Source organism: Trachypithecus francoisi, unplaced genomic scaffold (assembly GCF_009764315.1).
Source record: "Trachypithecus francoisi isolate TF-2019V2 unplaced genomic scaffold, Tfra_2.0 Contig01579, whole genome shotgun sequence".
Taxonomy (NCBI): domain Eukaryota; kingdom Metazoa; phylum Chordata; class Mammalia; order Primates; family Cercopithecidae; genus Trachypithecus; species Trachypithecus francoisi.
In genome coordinates this window covers 34,042,914-34,063,416 of record NW_022681442.1, presented here as the reverse complement: position 1 = coordinate 34,063,416, position 20,503 = coordinate 34,042,914, and the positions used below count along the sequence as shown (strand labels likewise).

Below are 20,503 nucleotides of genomic sequence, written 5' to 3'. Positions count from 1 at the left end.
GACCTGTAACAGGACAGTTTTGTCTTCCTCTAACTTCTGGAGGTAGATACTTAGATCATTGCTAATTAAAAAAAAATTTTTTTTCAGTGCAATTTAAATTCAACTAACCTGGCAAAATTTACATATATTGAGGACAAAATTTTTAAATTCAGACTGGACGCGGTGGCTCATGCCTGTACTCCTAGCACTTTGGGAGGCCAAGGCAGATGGATCACTTGAGGCCAGGAGTTCAAGACCAGCCTGGACAACATGGTGAAACCCCTGTCTCTACTAAAAATACAAAAATTAGCCCGGTGTGGTGGTGCGTGCCTGTAGTCCCAGCTATTCAGGAGGCTGAGGTGGGAAAATCTCTTGAACCCGGGAGGCGGAGGTTGCAGTAAGTCAAAATTGTACCACTGCACTCTAGCCTGGGTGACAGAGCAAGATTGTGTTTCCAAAAAAAAAGATCTTTAAATTCACCTTATTGAACCTATATTGTGTCTGATTTTAAAAATCATAGTAAAATGTATATAACATCAAATTTATTATCTTAACCATTTTAAAGTAGTATGAAATACATTCGGCTGGGCGCGGTGGCTCAAGCCTGTAATCCCAGCACTTTGGGAGGCCGAGACGGGCGGATCACGAGGTCAGGAGATCGAGACCATCCTGGCTAATATGGTGAAACCCCGTCTCTACTAAAAAATACAAAAAGCTAGCCAGGCGAGGTGGCTGGCGCCTGTAGTCCCAGCTGCTCGGGAGGCTGAGGCAGGAGAATGGCGTAAACCAGGGAGGCGGAGCTTGCAGTGAGCTGAGATCCGGCCACTGCACTCCAGCCCAGGCGACAGAGCGAGACTCCGTCTCAAAAAAAAAAAAGAAATACATTCATATTATGCAACTGTCACCACCATCCATCTCCAGAACTCTTTTATTTTGTTGTCGTTGAGACGGAGTCTCGCTCCGTCACCTAGGTTGGAGTGCAATGGCGCGATCTCAGCTCACTGCAACCCCCACCTCCTGGGTTCATGTGATTTTCCCACCTCAGCCTCCCGAGTAGCTGGGATTACAGACACCCACCATCATGCCCAGCTTATTTTTGTATTTTTATAGAGATGGAGTTTCACCATGTTGGCCAGGCTGGTCTTCAGCTGACCTCAGGTGATCCACCCATCTCAGTGTCTCAAAGTGCTGGGATTACAGGTGTGAGCCACCATGCTCGGCCTCTAGAACTCTTTTTATCTTGTATAACTGAAGCTCTATACTCATTAAACAGTAACTCTTCATTCCCCCTCCCCACGTCCCTGGCAACCATCATTCTGTTTTCTGTTTCTATGATTTTGACTGCTCTAAGTACCTCATATAAGTGGAATAGTATAGTATTTGCCTTTTGGTGATTCACTTATTCACTTAGCATAACGTCCTCAAGGTACATCTATGATGCAGTATATATCAGAATTTCCTTCCTTTTTAAGGGTAAATACTGATCCATTTTATGTATATACCACATTTTGTGTATCCATTCATCTTTCAGTGAACACTTGGGTTGCTTCTGCATTTTAGCTATTATGGACAATGCTACTGGGTGTACAAATATCTCTTCAAGACCCTGCTTTCAGTTTTTTTGAGTATATATCTAGAAGTGGAATTACTGGATCATATATGGTAATTCTATTTTTAATTTTTTGAGAAACCACCATACTGTTTTCCACAGCAGCTGCGTCATTTTTACATTCCCACCAACAGCACACGAGGGTTCCTTCCAATTTCTCTACATTCTCACCAGCACTTACTGTTTTCTGTTTTTCTCCTTTTCCTATTTCATCTGCATTCTGCTGAATGTTTTCTATTTTTGTTTTGATAGTAACCATCCTAATGGGTGTGAGATGTTATCGTATCGTTTTGATTTGCATTTCCTTAATGATTAGTGATGTTAAGCATCTTTTTTTTTTTTTTTTGAGATGGAGTCTCGCTCAGTCGCCCAGGCTGGAGTGCACTGGTGTGATCTCGGCTCACTGCAAGCTCCGCCTCCTGGGTTCACGCCATTCTCCTGCCTCAGCCTCCCAAGTAGCTGGGACTACAGGCGCCCGCCGCCTCACCCGGCTAATTTTTTGCATTTTTAGTAGAGACGGGGTTTCACCGTGTTAGCCAGGATGGTCTCGATCTCCTGACCTCGTGATCCGCCTGCCTCGGCCTCCCAAAGTGCTGGGATTACAGGTGTGAGCCACTGCACCCGGCCAATGTTAAACAACTTTTTATGTGCTGATTGGCCAATCATATATCTTCTTTGGAGTTGGCTATTTAAGTCCTTTGCCTATTTTTGAATTTTTTTTTTTTTTGGTCGTTATTGTTGAGTTCTCTCTACATTTGTTGAAAGTTCTCTGTATATCTGGCTATTAATCCCATATCACATATATAATTTGCAAATACTTTCTCTCACTCTATTGCCTTTAGTTTTACTTTTTAAAGAGACAGCGTTATGCTCTATTATCCAGGCTGAAGTGCAGTGGTACAATCATAGCTCACTACAGCCTCGGACTCCTGGGTTCAAGTGATCCTCCTACCTCTGCCGCATGAGTAGGAGTAGCTGGACTACAGGTGTGAGGACCACGCCTGGCTAGTTTTTAAATTTTTTGTGGAGACGAGGTCTCACTGCGTTGCCCAGGCTGGTCTCGAATTCCTGGGCTCAAGCAATCCTCCTACCTCAGCCTCCCAAAGTGCTGGGATTACAGGTGTGAACGACTGCGCCCGGCTTGCAACTGATTTTTTTGTGGATTGACTTTGTATGTTGCTACTTTGCTGAATTATTAGTTCTAGCAGTTTGTTTTTTGTGGAAATTTTAGGGTTATGTACATACACAATCATATTTATGAACGGACATAATTTTCCCTCTTTTTTTTTTTTTCCCAATTTGGGGGCTTTTTATTTCTTTTTTCTCGCTTCAGTGCTCTAAGACTTCCATTACTATGTTGAATAGAAGTAAAAGCAGGCATCTTTTCATTGTTCTTGATTGCAGTCTTTCACCATTATGATGTTAGGGTCCTTTTTGCCCACCTTGGCACCCTCAAGCTGTTTGCAGGCTGCTCCTAGAACTTGTGCATATCTGGCTGCCATGTGGCTGAAGGGTGGGGGTTGTGTAGCTGCTTGTGGGGCTAAGAGCCAAAATTGAATGAAATTAACCACAATTTACTGTCCAGGCTTTCCCCTGCAAGTTGCAGGCCCTCCATAGACTCCAGAGCTCCAAAATAATTACATCAGACAGATTTTTGCCACTACAATTGTTGTCCACATGGGGAGACAGATTTCTGTTGTTTCCTACTCCACCATCTTCCTAGAATCCTCTCTTAGAGTATTGATTTTTAGCTTTTCTCCTCTCCTCTCCTCTCCTCTCCTCCCCTCCCCTCCCCTCCCCTCCCCTCTCCTCTCCTCCCCTCCCCCTGCCCCCCTTTCCCCCCTCCCCTTCCTTCCCCTCCCCTCCCCTCTCCTCTCCTTTTTTTTTTTTTTGAGACGGAGTCTTGCTCTGTCGCCCAGGCTAGATTGCAGTGGCGTGATCTGGGCTCACTGCAACCTCTGCTTCCTGGGTTCAAACGATTCTCCTGCCTCAGCCTCCTGAGTAGCTGGGACTACAGGTGCATGCCACCACGCCCGGCTAATTTTTGTATTTTTAGTAGAGACGGGGTTTCACCATATTGGTCAGGCTGGTCTTGAACTCCTGACCTCGTGATCCGCCCGCCTTGGCCTCCCAAAGTGCTGGGATTACAGGTGAGAGCCATCGCACCCGGCCTCTTCTTTTCTAACATATGCACTTCAGACTTTAATTTCATCTTAAGCATAGTTTAGGTGTATCATACAAGTGTGTATTTTTCCACTGTAATCAATCATTATAAAATATATTTAAACATTTTTTATCCTCTCATTTTATAGATGGAGACTATATTTTCTTTTTTTTTTTTTTTTTTTTGAGACGGAGTCTTGCTCTGTGGCCCAGGCTGGAGTGCAGTGGCCGGATCTCAGCTCACTGCAAGCTCCGCCTCCCGGGTTCACGCCATTCTCCTGCCTCAGCCTCCCGAGTAGCTGGGACTACAGGCGCCCGCCACCTCGCCCGGTTGGTTTTTTGTATTTTTTAGTAGAGACGGGGTTTCACAGTGTTAGCCAGGATGGTCTCGATCTCCTGACCTCGTGATCCACCCGTCTCGGCCTCCCAAAGTGCTGGGATTACAGGCTTGAGCCACCGCGCCCGGCCGGAGACTATATTTTCTAATTTCCATTGTTCATTTCTTCTGTGTCCCATAGTTTACTTAAAATAATTTTTTAGCTGATTAGTAGGAAAATTTCAAAATACACAAAAGTAAAGAGACTGGTATAATAAACCCCATATACTTGTTACCACCTTCAACGGTTACTGTGTAAAGTCTCACTTCCTGCTACCCCCATCCCTGCTGGATTTTTTTTTTTTTCAACTAAGGCTTTAACTGGAACTGCTGGATTATTTTAAAGCAAATCGGAGACATAATTTTATAGTATCTATAGATACCTCCATATGTTCTTGAAGAGATACATTTTTTTTTCAGTATAATCAGTATTTAATGTCCCATCAGTGTTCAGATTACCCCAGTTGTCTCATAAAAAAGTGGTTTTTATAATTGGCTTGTTGAAATCATGATATAAAGGTCTACATATTACATTTGGTTAATATCTTTCTTTTCTGTTTTTTTGGAGATGGGATCTCACGGTGTTGCCCAGGCTGGTCTTAAACTCCTGGGCTCAAGCAGTCCTCCTACCTCAGCCTCCCCAAGTGCTGAGATAACTGGCATAAGCCACTGTGTCTGGCCAGGTTAATATGTTTCTTAAATGTCTTCAATTTAGGGAGAGTTTCACATTTTTTTCCCCTTGCCTTTTATTTGTTGAAGAAACTGGATATTTGCCCTATAGAATTTCCACAATGTGGATTTGACACCCTCTATTCTCTGTGTTTCCTGTAAATTACTGCTTGAGTTTAAAGGCTTGATCAAATTCAGGGTTTTTTTTTTTTTTTTTTTTTTTTGGAGGCAGGGTATCACTCTATTGTCCAGGCTAGAGTGCAGTGATATGATCATAGCTCATTGCAGCAGCCTCTAACTCTTGGCTCAAGCTATCCTGCCTCAGCCTCCCGAGTAGCTGGAACTATAGGCACATACCACCACACCTGGCTAATCTTATTTACAATTTATTTAGACATGGGGTCTGGCTATTTTGCCCAGGCTGGTCTTGAACTCCTGACCTCAAGTGATTCTCTGCCTCCTCAGCCTCCCAAAATGCTGGGATATCAGGTACAGCCTCTGCCGATATTCTTAATCTTGACTTTTATCTTTTTAAACATATTAAGGATTTTATTGTGAACATTTTAAAGTCTGTATATTTTATTGTTTGGAGCCCCTACAGATCTGTTTTAATTTTCAGTTGTTTCTCTTTGTTTTTATTCCTGTCATCTTGTTTCTTTGTGTACCTGGTTGTTTTTCATTGTCAAATACTGCCTATCAGAAATCGTAGAGCTGTATGAAGGCCTAAGATGTTATTGTAAATCCTGTCTGGAGGAAGAAGATTTCTTTTGGCAAGCACCTAGGGCACTAACAATCCAGTATCACTTTCATTTCAGGTGTTGAGGTGAAGCTTGGTGTATTTCCAAGGTGTGGTAGTGAGTGCTTCAGGTCTTAACTCAAAGCATAGATGATATACGAGGGTCCCTTACCCCGATCAGTCACTGGATTATAGTTTTTGTCTCTCTAGCTCCACAAGGCTCTTATAACAAGACTCTGGTTCTACCTCTCAAGCTCATAGCCACCTCTTTCCAAATCGGCAAGTGCTCTAGGGGAAAATAAGCCACAGTGCTGGGCTCCACTTCCTTCCATGGATTTCCTTTCTTTCCCAGAACATCACTCTTAAATTCTTTGTGGTCTTGTTAAAATCTCCAGTACCTTAAAGAGATCTAAAAATATTTTATCCAGTGTTTATAGTCATTCTCAGTAGAAGGGTTAGTCTGAGTGTCCGGAATACCTAGTCCACTATTACAAAAATTGAAAGTCATCCCCCTTTTTTCTGCTAACTTTATATTTCTGTTCACAGATCGAGGCAATGACAACTGGCTGATTAAATATGACTGTCCAATGGATAGTTCTAGCTCTCGGGTAAGAGGCTGAGATAAATCTTAAAGAGAATGAAGAGTATTTGCGTAATACAGAAACACGTAAAATGGTCAGAGATGTAGGTCATATAAATTCAGAAGAATCGGAGGGTGCGTACGTTTAAAATTAATAGGTTAATATTTGGTATCGTTTTACTCAATATGTGTTTCAAGGACATCCTACTGACACATGTTAATAGGAATAGCATGAAGAAAGGGTCAAGTAGATTTGAAACATATTACGTACTCTGTTCCTTTCTTTGAGCTTCGTATTGCACAGTACCACAGGAAAGGTCTTAGAAGTATTATATTAAACAAACCTATTTAAATTTGATTTCTACCCTTTTTAAACCATGCCACTTTTCTCACAATAGACCGCAAGTCCACAGAACATAAGTTTAGAAAAAGCTGCTCCTGGCCGGGCATGGTGGCTCAAGCCTGTAATCCCAGCACTTTGGGAGGCCGAGATGGGCGGATCACGAGGTCAGGAGATCGAGACCATCCTGGCTAACACGGTGAAACCCCGTCTCTACTAAAAAAATACAAAAAACTAGCCGGGCGAGGTGGCGGACGCCTGTAGTCCCAGCTACTCAGGAGGCTGAGGCAGGAGAATGGCATAAACCCGGGAGGCGGAGCTTGCAGTGAGCTGAGATCCGGCCACTGCACTCCAGCCTGGGCAACAGAGCGAGACTTTGTCTCAAAAAAAAAAAAAAAAGAGAAAGCTGCTCCTGCAACTTTTTTTCCTTTCTCATTCCTTTCATCCTCCACCACGCTTCTCTACCACTGTTCAGTCGGCATGTTTTACAAAATTAGCAGAAGGCTACCTGAGGAAGAGTGAGATTGGTTTTATTTCTTCTTTTGTTTTCTTTTTTTTTTTTTTTTTTTTTTTTAAGAAAGAGGGTTGGCCGGGCATGGTGACTCACGCCTGTAATCCCAGCACTTTGGGAGGCTGAGGTAGGAGGATCACCTGAGGTCAGGAGTTCAGCCTGGCCAATGTGGTGAAACCCCATCTCTACTAAAAATAGAAAAATTAGCCAGGCATGATGGCGGGAGTTTGTATTCCTAGTTACTCGGGAGGCTGAGTCACGAGAATGACTTGAATTCGGGAGGTGGAGGTTGCAGTGAGCCAAGATTACGCCATTGCATTCCAGCCTGGATGACAGAGCAAGACTCTGTCTCAAAAATTATAAAAAAAAAAAAAAAAAAAAAAAAAGAGGGTCTTGCTCTGTTGCCCAGGCTGGAGTGCAGTAGTGCTATCCTAGCTCACAGCAGCCTTGGACTCCTGGACTCAAAGCAGTCCTCTGACCTCAGCCTCCTGAGTAACTGGGACTACAGACACAAAGTTTGTTTAATTTTTTGTAGAGATGAGGTCTTGCTATGTTGCCCAGGGTGGGGTTTTTATTCCTTATAACTTTTTTACTTTCTATAATAGTGGCTCTCAAATTTTGTGCCCGAATCTTCTGAAGAGTTATTTAAAATAGTACATAGATTCTTCAGGCCTTTCCCTTAGAAACTGATTCATCAGGTCTGGTGTAAAACTCAGGATTCTGCACATTTAATAAGGCATCTCAGGGGATTCAGATTCAGGCATCCTGGAACCACAGTTCTTGTTCCTATGATGGCACCCATGAGCCTGAAGCATGGAGCCACATAGTGTTGTCTCTGACATGGGCTGTCACAGGTGACATGCCCACTCTTTTTACATTCAGCTCTTGTCCTTTTCCTTTTCATGCACCACTGAAGCAGGAAAACAGACTCCCTTGTGCAGGAGCAGCCAGCTGTTATCTTCCGGGGCTCTGTTTTCTCACTGGAAAATGTAGTTGTCACCAGTGAAGTAACATCTGAGTCAAGGTCCACACAAAAGGACCTTGGCCAACTGATATGGATTTTATTTCTTCTGTTCTGCTTTCGGGATTCTCATTTTCTTTCCCTAGGAGGAATGACTTATAGTTATCTTTATTATTGTCATTATCCTTCTTACCAAGGACTGTAGCAACTTCTGGGGAGGTGTACCTTTTCTGAGATAAGAACAGGACTCTTGAGCCTTGAACAAGAGCCAGGTCAGAGGCGCCAAAATGTGCTAAGTTAAGATAATAACATGGAAGTCAGTTCAGAGAGTAGCTCAAGATGAGTTCAATAAGGATTGTTCTCTTGAGGGAAGTCGGGATGCGTTGCTTTGCTACTACTTGGAAGGGCCTGAGGGAGATGGGATTCCTCAGTCATTAGTCTTTCCTTGCTCTTCAGGACACAGACTGGGTGGTGGTGAAGGAGCCTGTTATCAAGGTGGCTGCCATAGACAATGGGCTGGCCTTCCCACTGAAGCATCCTGACTCCTGGAGGGCATGTAAGTCTCGAGACAATGGTGATCTGGCTCTTCCCTTGCTCAGTCTATGTTCTCCCTGTGCAGCGGAGATGATAATGTCTCTATCATAGGATTATTCTAAAAAGTAATGAAGTAATGCAGTTCAGGCACTTTAACACAATGGCTGGCATGTGGCAACTATTTCATAATATAAGCTGTTTTTCTAATTTTTGTCTTCTATGATTCCCATTACAAGCATAAAGGTGATTAGAAATCAGAAACATAAAGATGAGTTTTCTCATTGTATCTTTGCATTCTTCTCGTTCTTTCTGAGGACTCTCTTTTTTTTTTTGGAAATGGAGTTTCGCTCTTGTTGCCTAGGCTGGAGTGCAGTGATGCTATCTGGGCTTACTGCAACCTCCACCTCACGGGTTCAAGCGATTCTCCTGCCTCAATCTCCTGAGTAGCTGGGATTACAGGCATGCACCACCACACCCAGCTAATTTTGTATTTTTAGTAGAGATGGGGTTTCACCATGTTGGCCAGGCTGGTCTCGAACTCCTGACTTCAGGTGATCCACCTGCCTCAGCCTCCCAAAATGCTTGGATTACAGGTGTGAGCCACTGTGCCTGGCCGAGGGCTATTTATTTTTTATTTTTTTATTTTTTTTGAGATGGAGTCTTGCTCTGTCGCCCAGGCTGGAGTGCAGTGGCGTGATCTCAGCTCACTGCAACCTCCGCCTCCTGGGTTCATGCCATTCTCCTGCCTCAGCCTCCCAAGTCGCTGGGACTATAGGCTCCCACCACCATGCCCAGCTAATTTTTGTATTTTTAGTAGAGACAGGGTTTCAGTGTGTTAGCCAAGATGATCTCAATCTCCTGACCTTGTGATCTGCCCGCCTCGGCCTCCCAAAGTGCTGGGATTACAGGCGTGAGCCACCGCGCCCAGCCCTTTTTAAATTTTTTAATTTGTTATTTTATTGTTTTAGTGTATATTTCGTGAAATACCTTTTTTTTTTCTGTTATCTGAGGACTATCTTTCCATAATTTATTCTATTTGTGTCTCTAATATTCTATTTGTGTCTCTAAATATAAGCTGCCTATCAGTGTTCTGTCTTCCTTGTTACATCTCCTACCCTGTTGAAACTGAGAAGCTTTTGGAAAGGAGGAGAAATAAACCTAGGGAGTCAGTAGCCCCTTTTGCAGCATTGGTCTTCCTTTTCAGAAGGACCATCTCAGCGTCTCAATGGCAAGTAGTTGCTTCTAGACCTTGCATCTTGGAAAGTCATGTAATGTTTGAGAAAGAGCTCTGAGATTAGGCAGTCCTGGGTTTGAACCCTGGTTCCTCTACTGACTACCTAGGTAACCTTTACAATTAAGAGCACTTGTAAGTTTTTGTTTCTGTTGTATATCAGGGAAGAGGGGTTCTCCTTTAGAAAGGGCCTTGACCAGTGGAGGACACAGATGAGCAGGGACTTTTCCAACAGCAGCTTTGCCTGTGGCTTTTCCTCTTTTCAGATCCTTTTTACTGGGCCTGGTTGCCCCAGGCGAAAGTCCCATTTTCTCAGGAGATAAAAGATCTGATCCTTCCAAAGATATCGGACCCTAACTTCGTCAAGGACTTGGAAGAGGACCTTTATGAACTCTTCAAGGTCAGCCCTGGGAACCTCAGCCCTATTATCATGTGGAAGAAGGAGTTTTTAATGGTTTTTTAAATTGGTCCTGACACAAGCCAAGAGGAAATGGCTAACACCTTTCTGACTGGAGTTAGGCAACGAATAGCAAGATTTCCACATGTGGACAGCGGGACCTGGTTTGGATGGGTTTGAGAGAAATGGGCAGGGGTGATAAATCACACTGATGTGTCTCTCCTGTGCATCATGTGGCTGCAATGTATCTGCAGGGCTTTCATTTTAATATGGAGCACTGAAGCCTAGAGTTTGAGATGCAGAGGAAGATACCGACTTGTTTTCTGTTTCCTCATCTGTAAAGCAGGGAGTTCTTGTGGGAGTAGTTGACTTCACCAAGCTGCAGAAGCCTTATGCAGGTTTTCCTTATTAGAAAGTTTCTAACTAGGAGAAAAAATGGGTTCCTGTGAGGCATTCACACAGGTTCCATCTCCTTCTGGTCTTCTTTTGCAGAAAGATCCTGGTTTCGACAGGGGCCAGTTCCATAAGCAGATTGCTGTCATGCGGGGCCAGGTAAGCCTGGGACATCCTCCCAGTATCTTTTTGGTGTCTCTCTGGGAGGGTTGTGTCCTCAGGTTGAGCAAATGTTTGAAGCTTGTGTTTTACACCCTTTTTTTTTTTTTTTTTTTGGAGACCGAGTCTTACTCTATCACCCAGGCTGAGGTGCAGTAGCATGATCTCCACTCACTGCAACCTCCGCCTCCCAGGTTCAAGCAATTCTTATGCCTCAGCTTCCCAAGTAGCTAAGATTACAGGCGCATGTCACAACGTCCGGCTAATTTTTGCATTTTTAGTAGAGATGGGGTTTTACCATTGTTGGCCAGGCTGGTCTCGAACTCCTGACCTCAAGTGATGCACCTTCCTCGGCCTGCCGAAGCGCTGGGATTACAGGCACGAGGCACTGTGCCCGGCCATGTTTTATATCTTTTTTCAGTCTGTTCCATATATTATTTATGGCTCTACCCTAACACCTAGGAGAGGAAACGTGGCCCTCCCAATTCTCCCACCTCTTCCCTTATATCTGGTGCTTGATGAAGCACTTAATGTGTGCTTATCTCTGCTAGTTGCTAGGTAATTCATTGGTAGTTAAACTAATGCTCCCTGTCCTCAAGTTACTCAAGGCAGGCTGTATGTTTTGGTGGTTAAGATCTGGGCCCTGGAGCCAAACTGCTTCACTACTTGGAAGCTCTGTGGCCTGGGGCAAAAGCCTCTGTTTTCTTGTTTATAAAACAGAATAGTAATAATATATTGCACAGTTGGCTGGAGGATTTCACGAGATAATGCTTATCAAGCGTTTAGTAAAAAGAGTACTGGGCACATGAAGCACTCAGATATTGATTATGGTTATAATTTTGTTGTTATAGGTACAAGTTACATTATTCCTTCTCCTTCCACTTCACCTTAAAAGGGAGCTAAGGAAACCAAGGGGATTGTTGATCTTCCAAAGCATAGTAAAGAAATGCTTGAAAAATGGTTTGAAAACTCTTTGGGGTACTGGTGTTATGCTTATCACTTTGAAGTCTTCTTAAAGAGAGCTGGGATGGCCTAGTGGTTAAGGGTACAAACTGGTCAGAGTGCCTGGGTTTTTGAAGCCTGGCTCTGCCATTTACTACCTGTGAGATTTTGGGCAAGTTACTTAAATCTCTCCTTCCCTTAGTTTCCTCGTGTCTAATGTGGGATCAATAATAGTAGCTGAGACCAGGCATGGTGGCTCACACCTGTAATCCCAGCACTTTGAGAGGCTGAGGTGGGCAGATCACTTGAGCTAAGGAGTTGGAGACCAGCCTGGGCAACATGGTGAAACCCCATCTCTACAAAAAATACAAAAATTAGCCGTGTGTGGTGGCGCAGGCCTGTAATCCTAGCTACTTAGGAGGCTAAGGTGGGAGGATCACTTGAACCTGGGAGGTCTAGGATGCAGTGAACTGAGATGGCACCACTGCAGTCTAGTCTGGGGGACAGAGTGAGAACCTGTCTCAAGATAATAATAATAATAATGGTACCTGCCTTACAGAATTATTATGAGATAAATGATTTGAAACAGAGTAGTACCTGGCATATTGAAATACTCAATTTGTAGTATTAATAGCTGTTAGGATTATGATTTTTGTATACAGAAAATTCAGCTTCTCCCGTCTTTAAAGGGCAAGAGGATCTTCTCAGCCTTAATTCTGCATTTACTTCTTCCTGCCATTTATCTAAAGACCTCTGATGACAGCACCTTCTGGGCTTGCTGAGCCCGTTTTTCCCTGGAAGTAGGTTGGACAGAGGGGCTTTTTTTTTTTTTTTTTTTTTTGGGAGACAGAGTCTCTCTCTGTCACCTAGGCTGGAGTGCAGTGGTGCAATCTTGGCTCACTGCAACCTTCACCTCCCAGGTTCAAGTGATTCTCCTGCCTCAGCCTCCCAAGTAGCTGGGATTACAGGTGCATGGTATCACACCTAGCTAATTTTTGTATTTTTAGTAGAGATGGGGTTTCACCGTGTTGGCCAGGCTGGTCTCAAACTCCTGACCTCAGGTGGTCTGCCCGCCTTGGCCTCCCAAAGTGCTGGGATTACAGGAGTGAGCCACTGAGCCCGACCTGGACAGAAGTTTTAAGAACTACAATTATTGTAGCTGTCTGAATACCAGTAACATAGTATTCCTACATTTCCCAAGTAATGTAAGGGACCAATTAGGCTGGCAGAATTTTTGGAAACATTAAAAGCCACATGATAGACTCTGATATTATGGAACTCAGCATAAAGAAATAAACTGGCTTCTCCAGTTGATATAGGCTGTGCCTCTTTCCGTATTGCAATGTCTTGTCTAATTTCTTCCCAGCTCAGTCCCTTGCCAACCCTTCTCCCATTACTCAGATAGGGCCATTATTCAGGGTGATAGGGGAGGCTGGGGTAGTGCAGTTTTATTTCTCTCCATCTTGTGCTCCTAATGTCTTCAGAGGAGCTTTTGGCATCTTGTAACCTACAGCACCTACTACCTTAGGGTGACCATCCAGCTCCTTCCAACATGCACGTGGCCAGTATATCACTCATGTGCTTACTTGTCTACAATTCACACATCAAAGCAAAATGGTCCTCTGCACTATCGAAATCTGACAAAGCACAGAGAAAAGAGATCATAACCCTGTCTACGTAGCTGAGCCATTATCACAGGATGGGCTGTAGTACAAGGGCCCTGAGATGTAGGGAAAGAGTGAAGAGGCCCCACAGGGACACAGTCAGGTGATAGAAGTTGTTACTCAAAGGCTTCTCACCAAGAGTTAAAGAATCTAGGGTCTGACACAGATGTATATTTTGCTAACAGCAATTCCAGGCTCAGTATTGTGACCGCGGAGCCACAGGGACCCCACGCACATTCCGTTGCCTTACCCGATGGCTTGTGACGCAGAGAGAACTGATTAAAACCGTTTGATAAACTCCTGCCTTGTCTAGCCCTGTGTTCACTGTGAACGCTGTAGAGGCAGGTTGGCCCGTCTGTACCTGGACTTTGAATAAATCTTCTGTATCCTAAAAAAAAAAAAAAAAAAAAAAGAATCTAGGTCTGAGAGAAAGCCTCTTTAACATTTTCTTTTTCTTTTTCTTTTCTTTGTTTAAAAGACAGGGTCATGCTCTGTCACCCAGGCTGGAGTGCAGTGGCCCAGTCGTAGTCAACTGCAACTTTGAACTCCTAGGTTCAAGAAGTCCTCCCCACTCAGCCTCCTGAGTAGCTGGGACCACAGGCATGCACCACCATTTCTGGGTAATTTTTTTGTCGCCCAGGCTGGAATGCAGTGGTGCCATCTCGGCTCACTACAGCCTCCGACTCCCGAGTTCATGCCATTCTCCTGCCTCAGCCTCATGAGTAGCTGGGACTACAGGTGCCCGCCACCACGCCTGGCTAATTTTTTGTATTTTTTGTGGAGACGGGGTTTCACAGTGTTAGCTTGTTAGCTGGGGTGGTCTCGATCTCCTGACCTTGTGATCCACCCGCCTCTGCCTCCCAAAGTGCTGGGATTACAGGTGTGAGCCACTGCGCCCGGCCTTGGGTAATTTTTTTTTTTAAGAGATGGGGTCTTGCAATGTCGTCCAGGCTGGTCTCAAACTCCTGACTTCAAGTGATCCTCCTGCCTTGGCCTCCCGAGGTACTGAGATTATAGGCATGAGCTACCACGTCCAGCTCAACATTTTCAAAGATAGTATTTATCCTTTAGTAATATGTGACTACTATAATTTTTCTTCAACTTTTTTTTTTTTTTTTTTTTTTTGAGACGGAGTCTCGCTCTGTAGCCCGGGCTGGAGTGCAGTGGCCGGATCTCAGCTCACTGCAAGCTCCGCCTCCCGGGTTCACGCCATTCTCCTGCCTCAGCCTCCCGAGTAGCTGGGACTACAGGCGCCCGCCACCTCGCCCGGCTAGTTTTTTTGTATTTTTTAGTAGAGACGGGGTTTCACCATGTTGGCCAGGATGGTCTCGATCTCCTGACCTCGTGATCCGCCCGCCTTGGCCTCCCAAAGTGCTGGGATTACAGGCTTGAGCCACCGCGCCCAGCCTCTTCAACTTTTAAAAATAATTTTTCTTTTTTAATTTTTTTTTTTGTTTTGAGACAGAGTCTTGCTCTGTTGCCCAGGCTAGGGTACAGTGGCGTGATCTCGGCTCACTGCAAGCTCTGCCTCCCGGGTTCATGCCATTCTCCTGCCTCAGCCTCCCGAGTAACTGGGACTACAGGCGCCCGCCACCACGCCCGGCTAATTTTTTGTATTTTTAGTAGAGACGGGGTTTCATCATGTTGGCCAGGATGGTCTCGATCTCCTGACCTCGTAATCCACCTGCCTCGGCCTCCCAAAGTGCTGGGATTACAGGCGTGAGCCACCGCGACTGGCCTCTTTTTTAATTCTTTATTCTCCTTTCTTTTTAGTCCCAGTTCCAGGCTTATCTTCAGCTTTTTAATTGGGAAATTTTTGAACCTCAGTAAAGTTGAAAGAATGGAACCTTCTGGATTCTTCAGTTGTTGTATTTAGCCAGATTTATCTCATGTGTCTATGTATTATCCACTGGTATATCTGAATAATGTCTGTTTAATTCTCTCTCTCCCTAGATAGATTTTCTTTTTTGCCAAATCTTTTGAAAATAAGTAGTAGACAATTTGACATGTTTACCCCAGATACTCCAGCAATCTCCTTTCAGTTCTTCACCTTGATATTGTGCTTAAGACTATTTGGAACAGTGTAGGATGCTGGCAAGTACCAAAACAATTAAGTAAAAAAGAAATTTGTTACTGATAGGGTAACAAATGACCCCTGTTGCAGGTGTAGCTCTGTCCCTTTATAAGCAACAGTTGTGTAAGAGGATATCTGTGGCTTGAGGGCTGTGTGTCTGTGTGATTTCAGGGTGCAGCTTAGCTTACCCACCCATGGTCTGTGACCTCACCATGAAATCTTCAACATCTACCATCTTTTAAAGAAGATAGGGCTAGGCGTGGTGGCTCATGCCTGTAATCCCAGCACTTTGGGAGGCCGAGGCGGGTGGATCACCTGAGGTTGCAAGTTTGAGACCAGCCTGACCAACATGGAAAAACCCCATCTCTACTAAAAATACAAAATTAGCTGGGTGTGGTGGTGCATACCTGTAATCCCAGCTACTCAGAAGGCTGAGGCAGGCTGAGGCAGGAGAATCGCTTGAACCTGGGAGGTGAAGGTTACTGTGAGCTGAGATTGCGCCATTGCACTCCAGCCTGGGCAACAAGAATGAAACTCCGTCTCAGAAAAAAAAAAAGAGTGAGAGAGAGAGAAGATAGGACATCTTCAGCTTTTGTACTCTCCTACCAGAGAAGATAAATGATGGTGATACTAATTTTGACAAAGAGGAGAAACTGTGTCCTCATGAACACATAACTGAAATACCTATAAAATACTGACAAAAGATGGTGAGGACTGGACTCAGTGGCTCACGCCTGTTATCCCAACACTTTGGGAGGCTGAGGTGGGAGGATCATTTGAGGCCAGAAGTTGGAGGGTGCAGTGAGCTATGAATGTGTCACTGTACTGCAGCTTGGGCGACAGAGTGAGTGAGACCTTGTCTCAGAAAAGAAAGAAAAAAAATTAGGGGAAACTGGGCAAATGCTATATAGGAACTCTCTGTACTATCTGCAACTTTTCTCTAAAATTATTCCAAGGTAAAACATTTATTTTAAAAAAAAAAAGATGATGAAGAGATAGTGGTGGAAGGAGAATCCAAATGAAATGTTGGCTTTTTACTTCTTTTTTTTTTTTGAGACGGAGTCTCGCTCATTCGCTTAGACTGGAGTGCAGTGGCGCAATCTCAGCTCACTGCAACCTCCGCCTCCCGGGTTCAAGTGATTCTCCTGCCTCAGCCTCCCCAGTAGCTGGGATTACAGGCAACTGCCATCATGCTCAGCTAATTTTTGTATTTTTGTAGAGACAGGGTTTCACCATATTGGCCAGGCTGGTCTCAAACTCCTGACCTCAAGTGACCCACCCACCTCGGCCTCCCAAAGTGCTGGGATTATAGGCGTGAGCCACCACGCCCAGCTGGCTTTTTACATTTTACATTTATATCATCTTTGTAGGAAAATGAAAATAGGGATGAACAACAATAAATAATTAAAAACACCTATAATTTATTGATACCCAGAGATGACCACTGCCAACTGCCAGACTTTTTTCTACACTATAGGTAGATAGGAAGACAGAATTTTAGAAAGTAAAAGGGGTTACAGTCTTACACGGGTTCCTTTTCTGCTTTCCTTTGCATCTAACACAACATTGTGATTACTTCTATGCCAATACATTTACATATATATCTGATAGTTCCCTGGTTAAATTTCTAGATATTTTAGGATAATTGTTTCTTATCCCTTAAATTATTAACTAATTTAATTTACATATTTTCACTGTTATAAACAATATTACATTATATATTTTTTGAAACTAAATGTTTTATGCATATCCATTAGTGTTTCTTAAAAATGGAATTGCCAAGTCAGAGGGTCTGTTTTGTTTTATTTTATTTTATTTTATTTTTTGAGACGGGGTCTTGCTCTTTTGCCCAGGCTGGAGTACAGTGGCATGATCTCAGCTCACTGCAACCTCTGCCTCCCCGGTTCAAGAGATTCTTATGCCCAGCCTCCCAAGCATCTGGGATTACAGGTGTGCACCACCCCGCCTGGCTAATTTTTTTGTATTTTTAGTAGATACAGAGTTTCACCATGTTGGCCAGGTTAGCATCTGTTCATTTTTCAGTGTTTTTTTTGTGTTTTGTTTTTGTTTTTGTTTTTTGAGATGGAGTCTCACTCTGTTGCCCAGGCTGGAGTACAGTGGCATGATCTCAGCTCACTGCAACCTCCGCCTCCTGGGTTCGAGAGATTCTTCTGCCTCAGCCTCCTCAGTAGTTGGGACTACAGGTGTGTGCTCACATGGCCAGCTAATTTTTTTTTGGTATTTTTAGTAGAGATGGGGTTTCACCATGTTGGCCAGCCTGGTCTGAAACTCCTGACCTCTAGTGATCCACCTGCCTCGGCCTCCCAAGTGCTAGGATTACAGGCGTGAGCCAGTGTGCCTGGCAAGTGTTTATTTTTTTGAACTCTCCCCAACTCTGAGTCATTCTTTTGTATCTTTACTAACTGGAGGGCAAAAAATAAAATAAAATATTTGTTTTCATTTATATTTTTTAAATGATTCAAGAGGTTTCTATTTTCTGTTTTGCTCATTTCTACTTTTGTAAATAGCCTATTTGCATGATTTTCCATTGGTGTTTTTAAAAATTGATTTGTAGGAGTCCTCTCTACTGATCTCCTTTCAGAGGCAGATCTGGAATGCTGAGGCCTCTCCCTCACCCATCTCCTTTTTCCCACTGCAGATCTTAAATCTGACCCAGGCCTTGAAAGACAACAAGAGTCCCCTGCACCTCGTCCAGATGCCACCTGTGATTGTTGAGACGGCCCGTTCCCACCAGCGGTCTTCTAGCGAGTCCTACACACAGAGCTTTCAGAGCCGGAAGCCCTTCTTTTCATGGTGGTAGCTCCAGAGGCACGCAGAGGAAATATTCTCAGAGACTGGTGGGAGGAAGCCTGGGAAGTGGGGTGCAGGAAAAGCCAGAGAAGCCAGTGGAGAGCAGCACCTTTAAGAGCCCTCCCTCTCTGCTTGCCACCCTGCTCAGGGCTTTCCCATCCACAGGGAGAAGCACAATCAGGAACAGTGAGTGCTCCTCACCCTTCTGAGTGTGGGGAGGCTGGAGCTCCATGCACATAGTCCAGATGCCTGGGAAGGAGCATCTCCCTTCCAGCATCTGCTGGTGGCAGGCTGGGACAGTCCCTTCCTTCCCTGACACCCTGCTCTATTGCAATTCCCTATTATATTCTGCATCAGAAAAACAAACAAAACAAAAACAACTTTAAATGCTTGTCGCAGAACCCTGGGTCATCTCATGTCAGAAACCTTTAATCCAGGCCTAAATTTGCATAGACCTGACATTCAGCTGCCTTGCAGTTGCTTCCTCCCATGAGCCAAGGCGGTGTCAGAGGCAACTGGATGACTCGCAGTACTACAGCACTGGGACAGACAGAAGCCACACCTTTCTTCTGGGTTTTTGGCAAGCCTCCTCCATCTCCCACCAGTGCTGTGGGCTGGCTGCAAGCCTCCAAACCGTTCTGGAAGAGAGGTTTTTGCTTTACCCCCGCCAGCACTTCCGCACACAATCATAGAGAACCTCTCTGCTCTCTGCTGGCCTATAGCTTGTGTCTTTCTCAAGCAGAGGCAGGAAGAGCTAGTCTTAGCATTTATATTTTAGTAGGAAGTTGACTCCCAGCATGTAAAAGTGATCCACGCGGCCGGAGTGTATGCTGGGAGCTAAGTGATCTATGGGTGAACATATCCCACCTTGCTTCCTGAGTCCTTGGTCCCAATCTTCTCATTTATTCCTGTCGTTTTAAGTTCCCCACCCCCCAACTATTTTGATGTAAAAGTTCAGTTTGTCTTCTGGAGTGGGTCTCTGCAAGGGTTCTGGGATGAGTCTTGGCTTCTAAGAGGACAGGCTATTAGGTTCTTGGACTTTTTTCTGTGCCACCACTGCTGCTTGGTGGAAGTCACAGAACGTGGATTCTGCCTCATAAATGGCAGTTTCCCTTTTCTCCCTGACTTGTTCTAGGTCAATTTCTCTGTCGCTTCCTGAGAAAGGCGGGACCCAAAGGACAGAGGCCTTCAGACTGTCCCAGGTCCTGCCCAGCTCAGTGCGCATCTTCTTGCTTCCATGTGTCTTTTCCCCTGCTGCCTCACTCCCCACCCCCACTTGCCAGGTGTTTGAGCCCTTTCTACACCAAAGCAAAGTATGGCCTCAGGAGGGAGTAAAAAGGGTGCCCTGTATGTCTGAGGGGCAGCTGTGTTCATGCCCTGTGCTACTGGACATTTCACAATTCTGGCACCTTGGAATTGGTCAGTCAACCTCAGAAAGAAACTATCTTGAAGGTTTGAAAAACAACCAAAGAAAGGGAGTGAGGACTATGGCTGCATGTCTACTGCTTGCCTGGCTGCAGAGCAGAGATGTGCAGCCCTCTGGTCAGCTGGTTCAGGCTGGTCTCTGCCAGTCCCCTTCCAGTCCAGCCACCAGGAGCCTAGTTGTCCCAGGCTTCCACCTGGCTGACAGGAAGAATTTCTGAGAGCCGGATGTGCATGCCCCATGGACAAAGGTACAGCTCACCTGCCTGCCCCAGCCCCAGCCCCGACAATCACATGCAGCTGACTCGGACACTGGCCTTGGGAACAATGTTTGAGGGAACACCTGCCCCCTGACTGTAGGAGCCAGAAGGGGACCCAGGTGTGCATAGTTCTCTGTAGACATTTTTACCCAAACCTGTTGGTGAAGTGCCCATCTGGTGCTCAAGGGAGCCTGGGGGTCTAACAGGGAGCCCGGCTGCCTCACCTGGCCACAGCCTCCATGCCAGATCTGCACATTTTCTTGATCCAGACCAGCTCTGTGATCAGAAGGAAATTGGGTCCAGTGTAGAAGCAAGCTGGTCCTGGGCCTGGCAGGCAAGAGTGTGGGCATCCTTTCCTGGCCTTTCTCCACTCTCCCTCAAGCCTGTGCTCAGGTTGCCTTGAATGTGGACTCTGGAAGAGCCAGGGGCCCAGAGTGCCGGGGCAGGCTTCTGGGTGGCACTCGTGGAACACCGTCCCTCTGCCAGCCATAGGCCCTGCCTCCAGTGTCAGGGAATGGAGGCTGGGCTGCGAGAGTGCTGCTGCCCCGTGTCATTCTTCTAATCCACTGTAGAAATTGTACGTAATGTATTTAAATCAACGCAAATGTATGAATAACAAATCCAGTTCTGACCTTTTTTGTCCAGTTTCTTTTGGGGGAAGGAAGACAAAGAAGGTAGGAACAGAATTTTGA

At 45.0% G+C, this 20,503-nt stretch overlaps 1 protein-coding gene across 1 annotated transcript in view; it reads left to right on the top strand.

Moving 5' to 3' along the window:
• The window catches only part of PI4K2A (phosphatidylinositol 4-kinase type 2 alpha), a 38,196-nt gene extending 17,753 nt beyond the window's left edge, over window positions 1-20,443 (top strand). The window contains exons 5-9 of the mRNA XM_033186790.1: window positions 6,079-6,140; window positions 8,381-8,480; window positions 9,956-10,089; window positions 10,579-10,638; window positions 17,978-20,443. Coding sequence (XP_033042681.1) covers window positions 6,079-6,140; window positions 8,381-8,480; window positions 9,956-10,089; window positions 10,579-10,638; window positions 17,978-18,139 — 518 coding nt within the window. The 3' untranslated portion in view covers window positions 18,140-20,443. The remainder of the gene's footprint in view (window positions 1-6,078; window positions 6,141-8,380; window positions 8,481-9,955; window positions 10,090-10,578; window positions 10,639-17,977) is intronic.
• The last annotated feature ends 60 nt before the right edge of the window (window positions 20,444-20,503 follow it).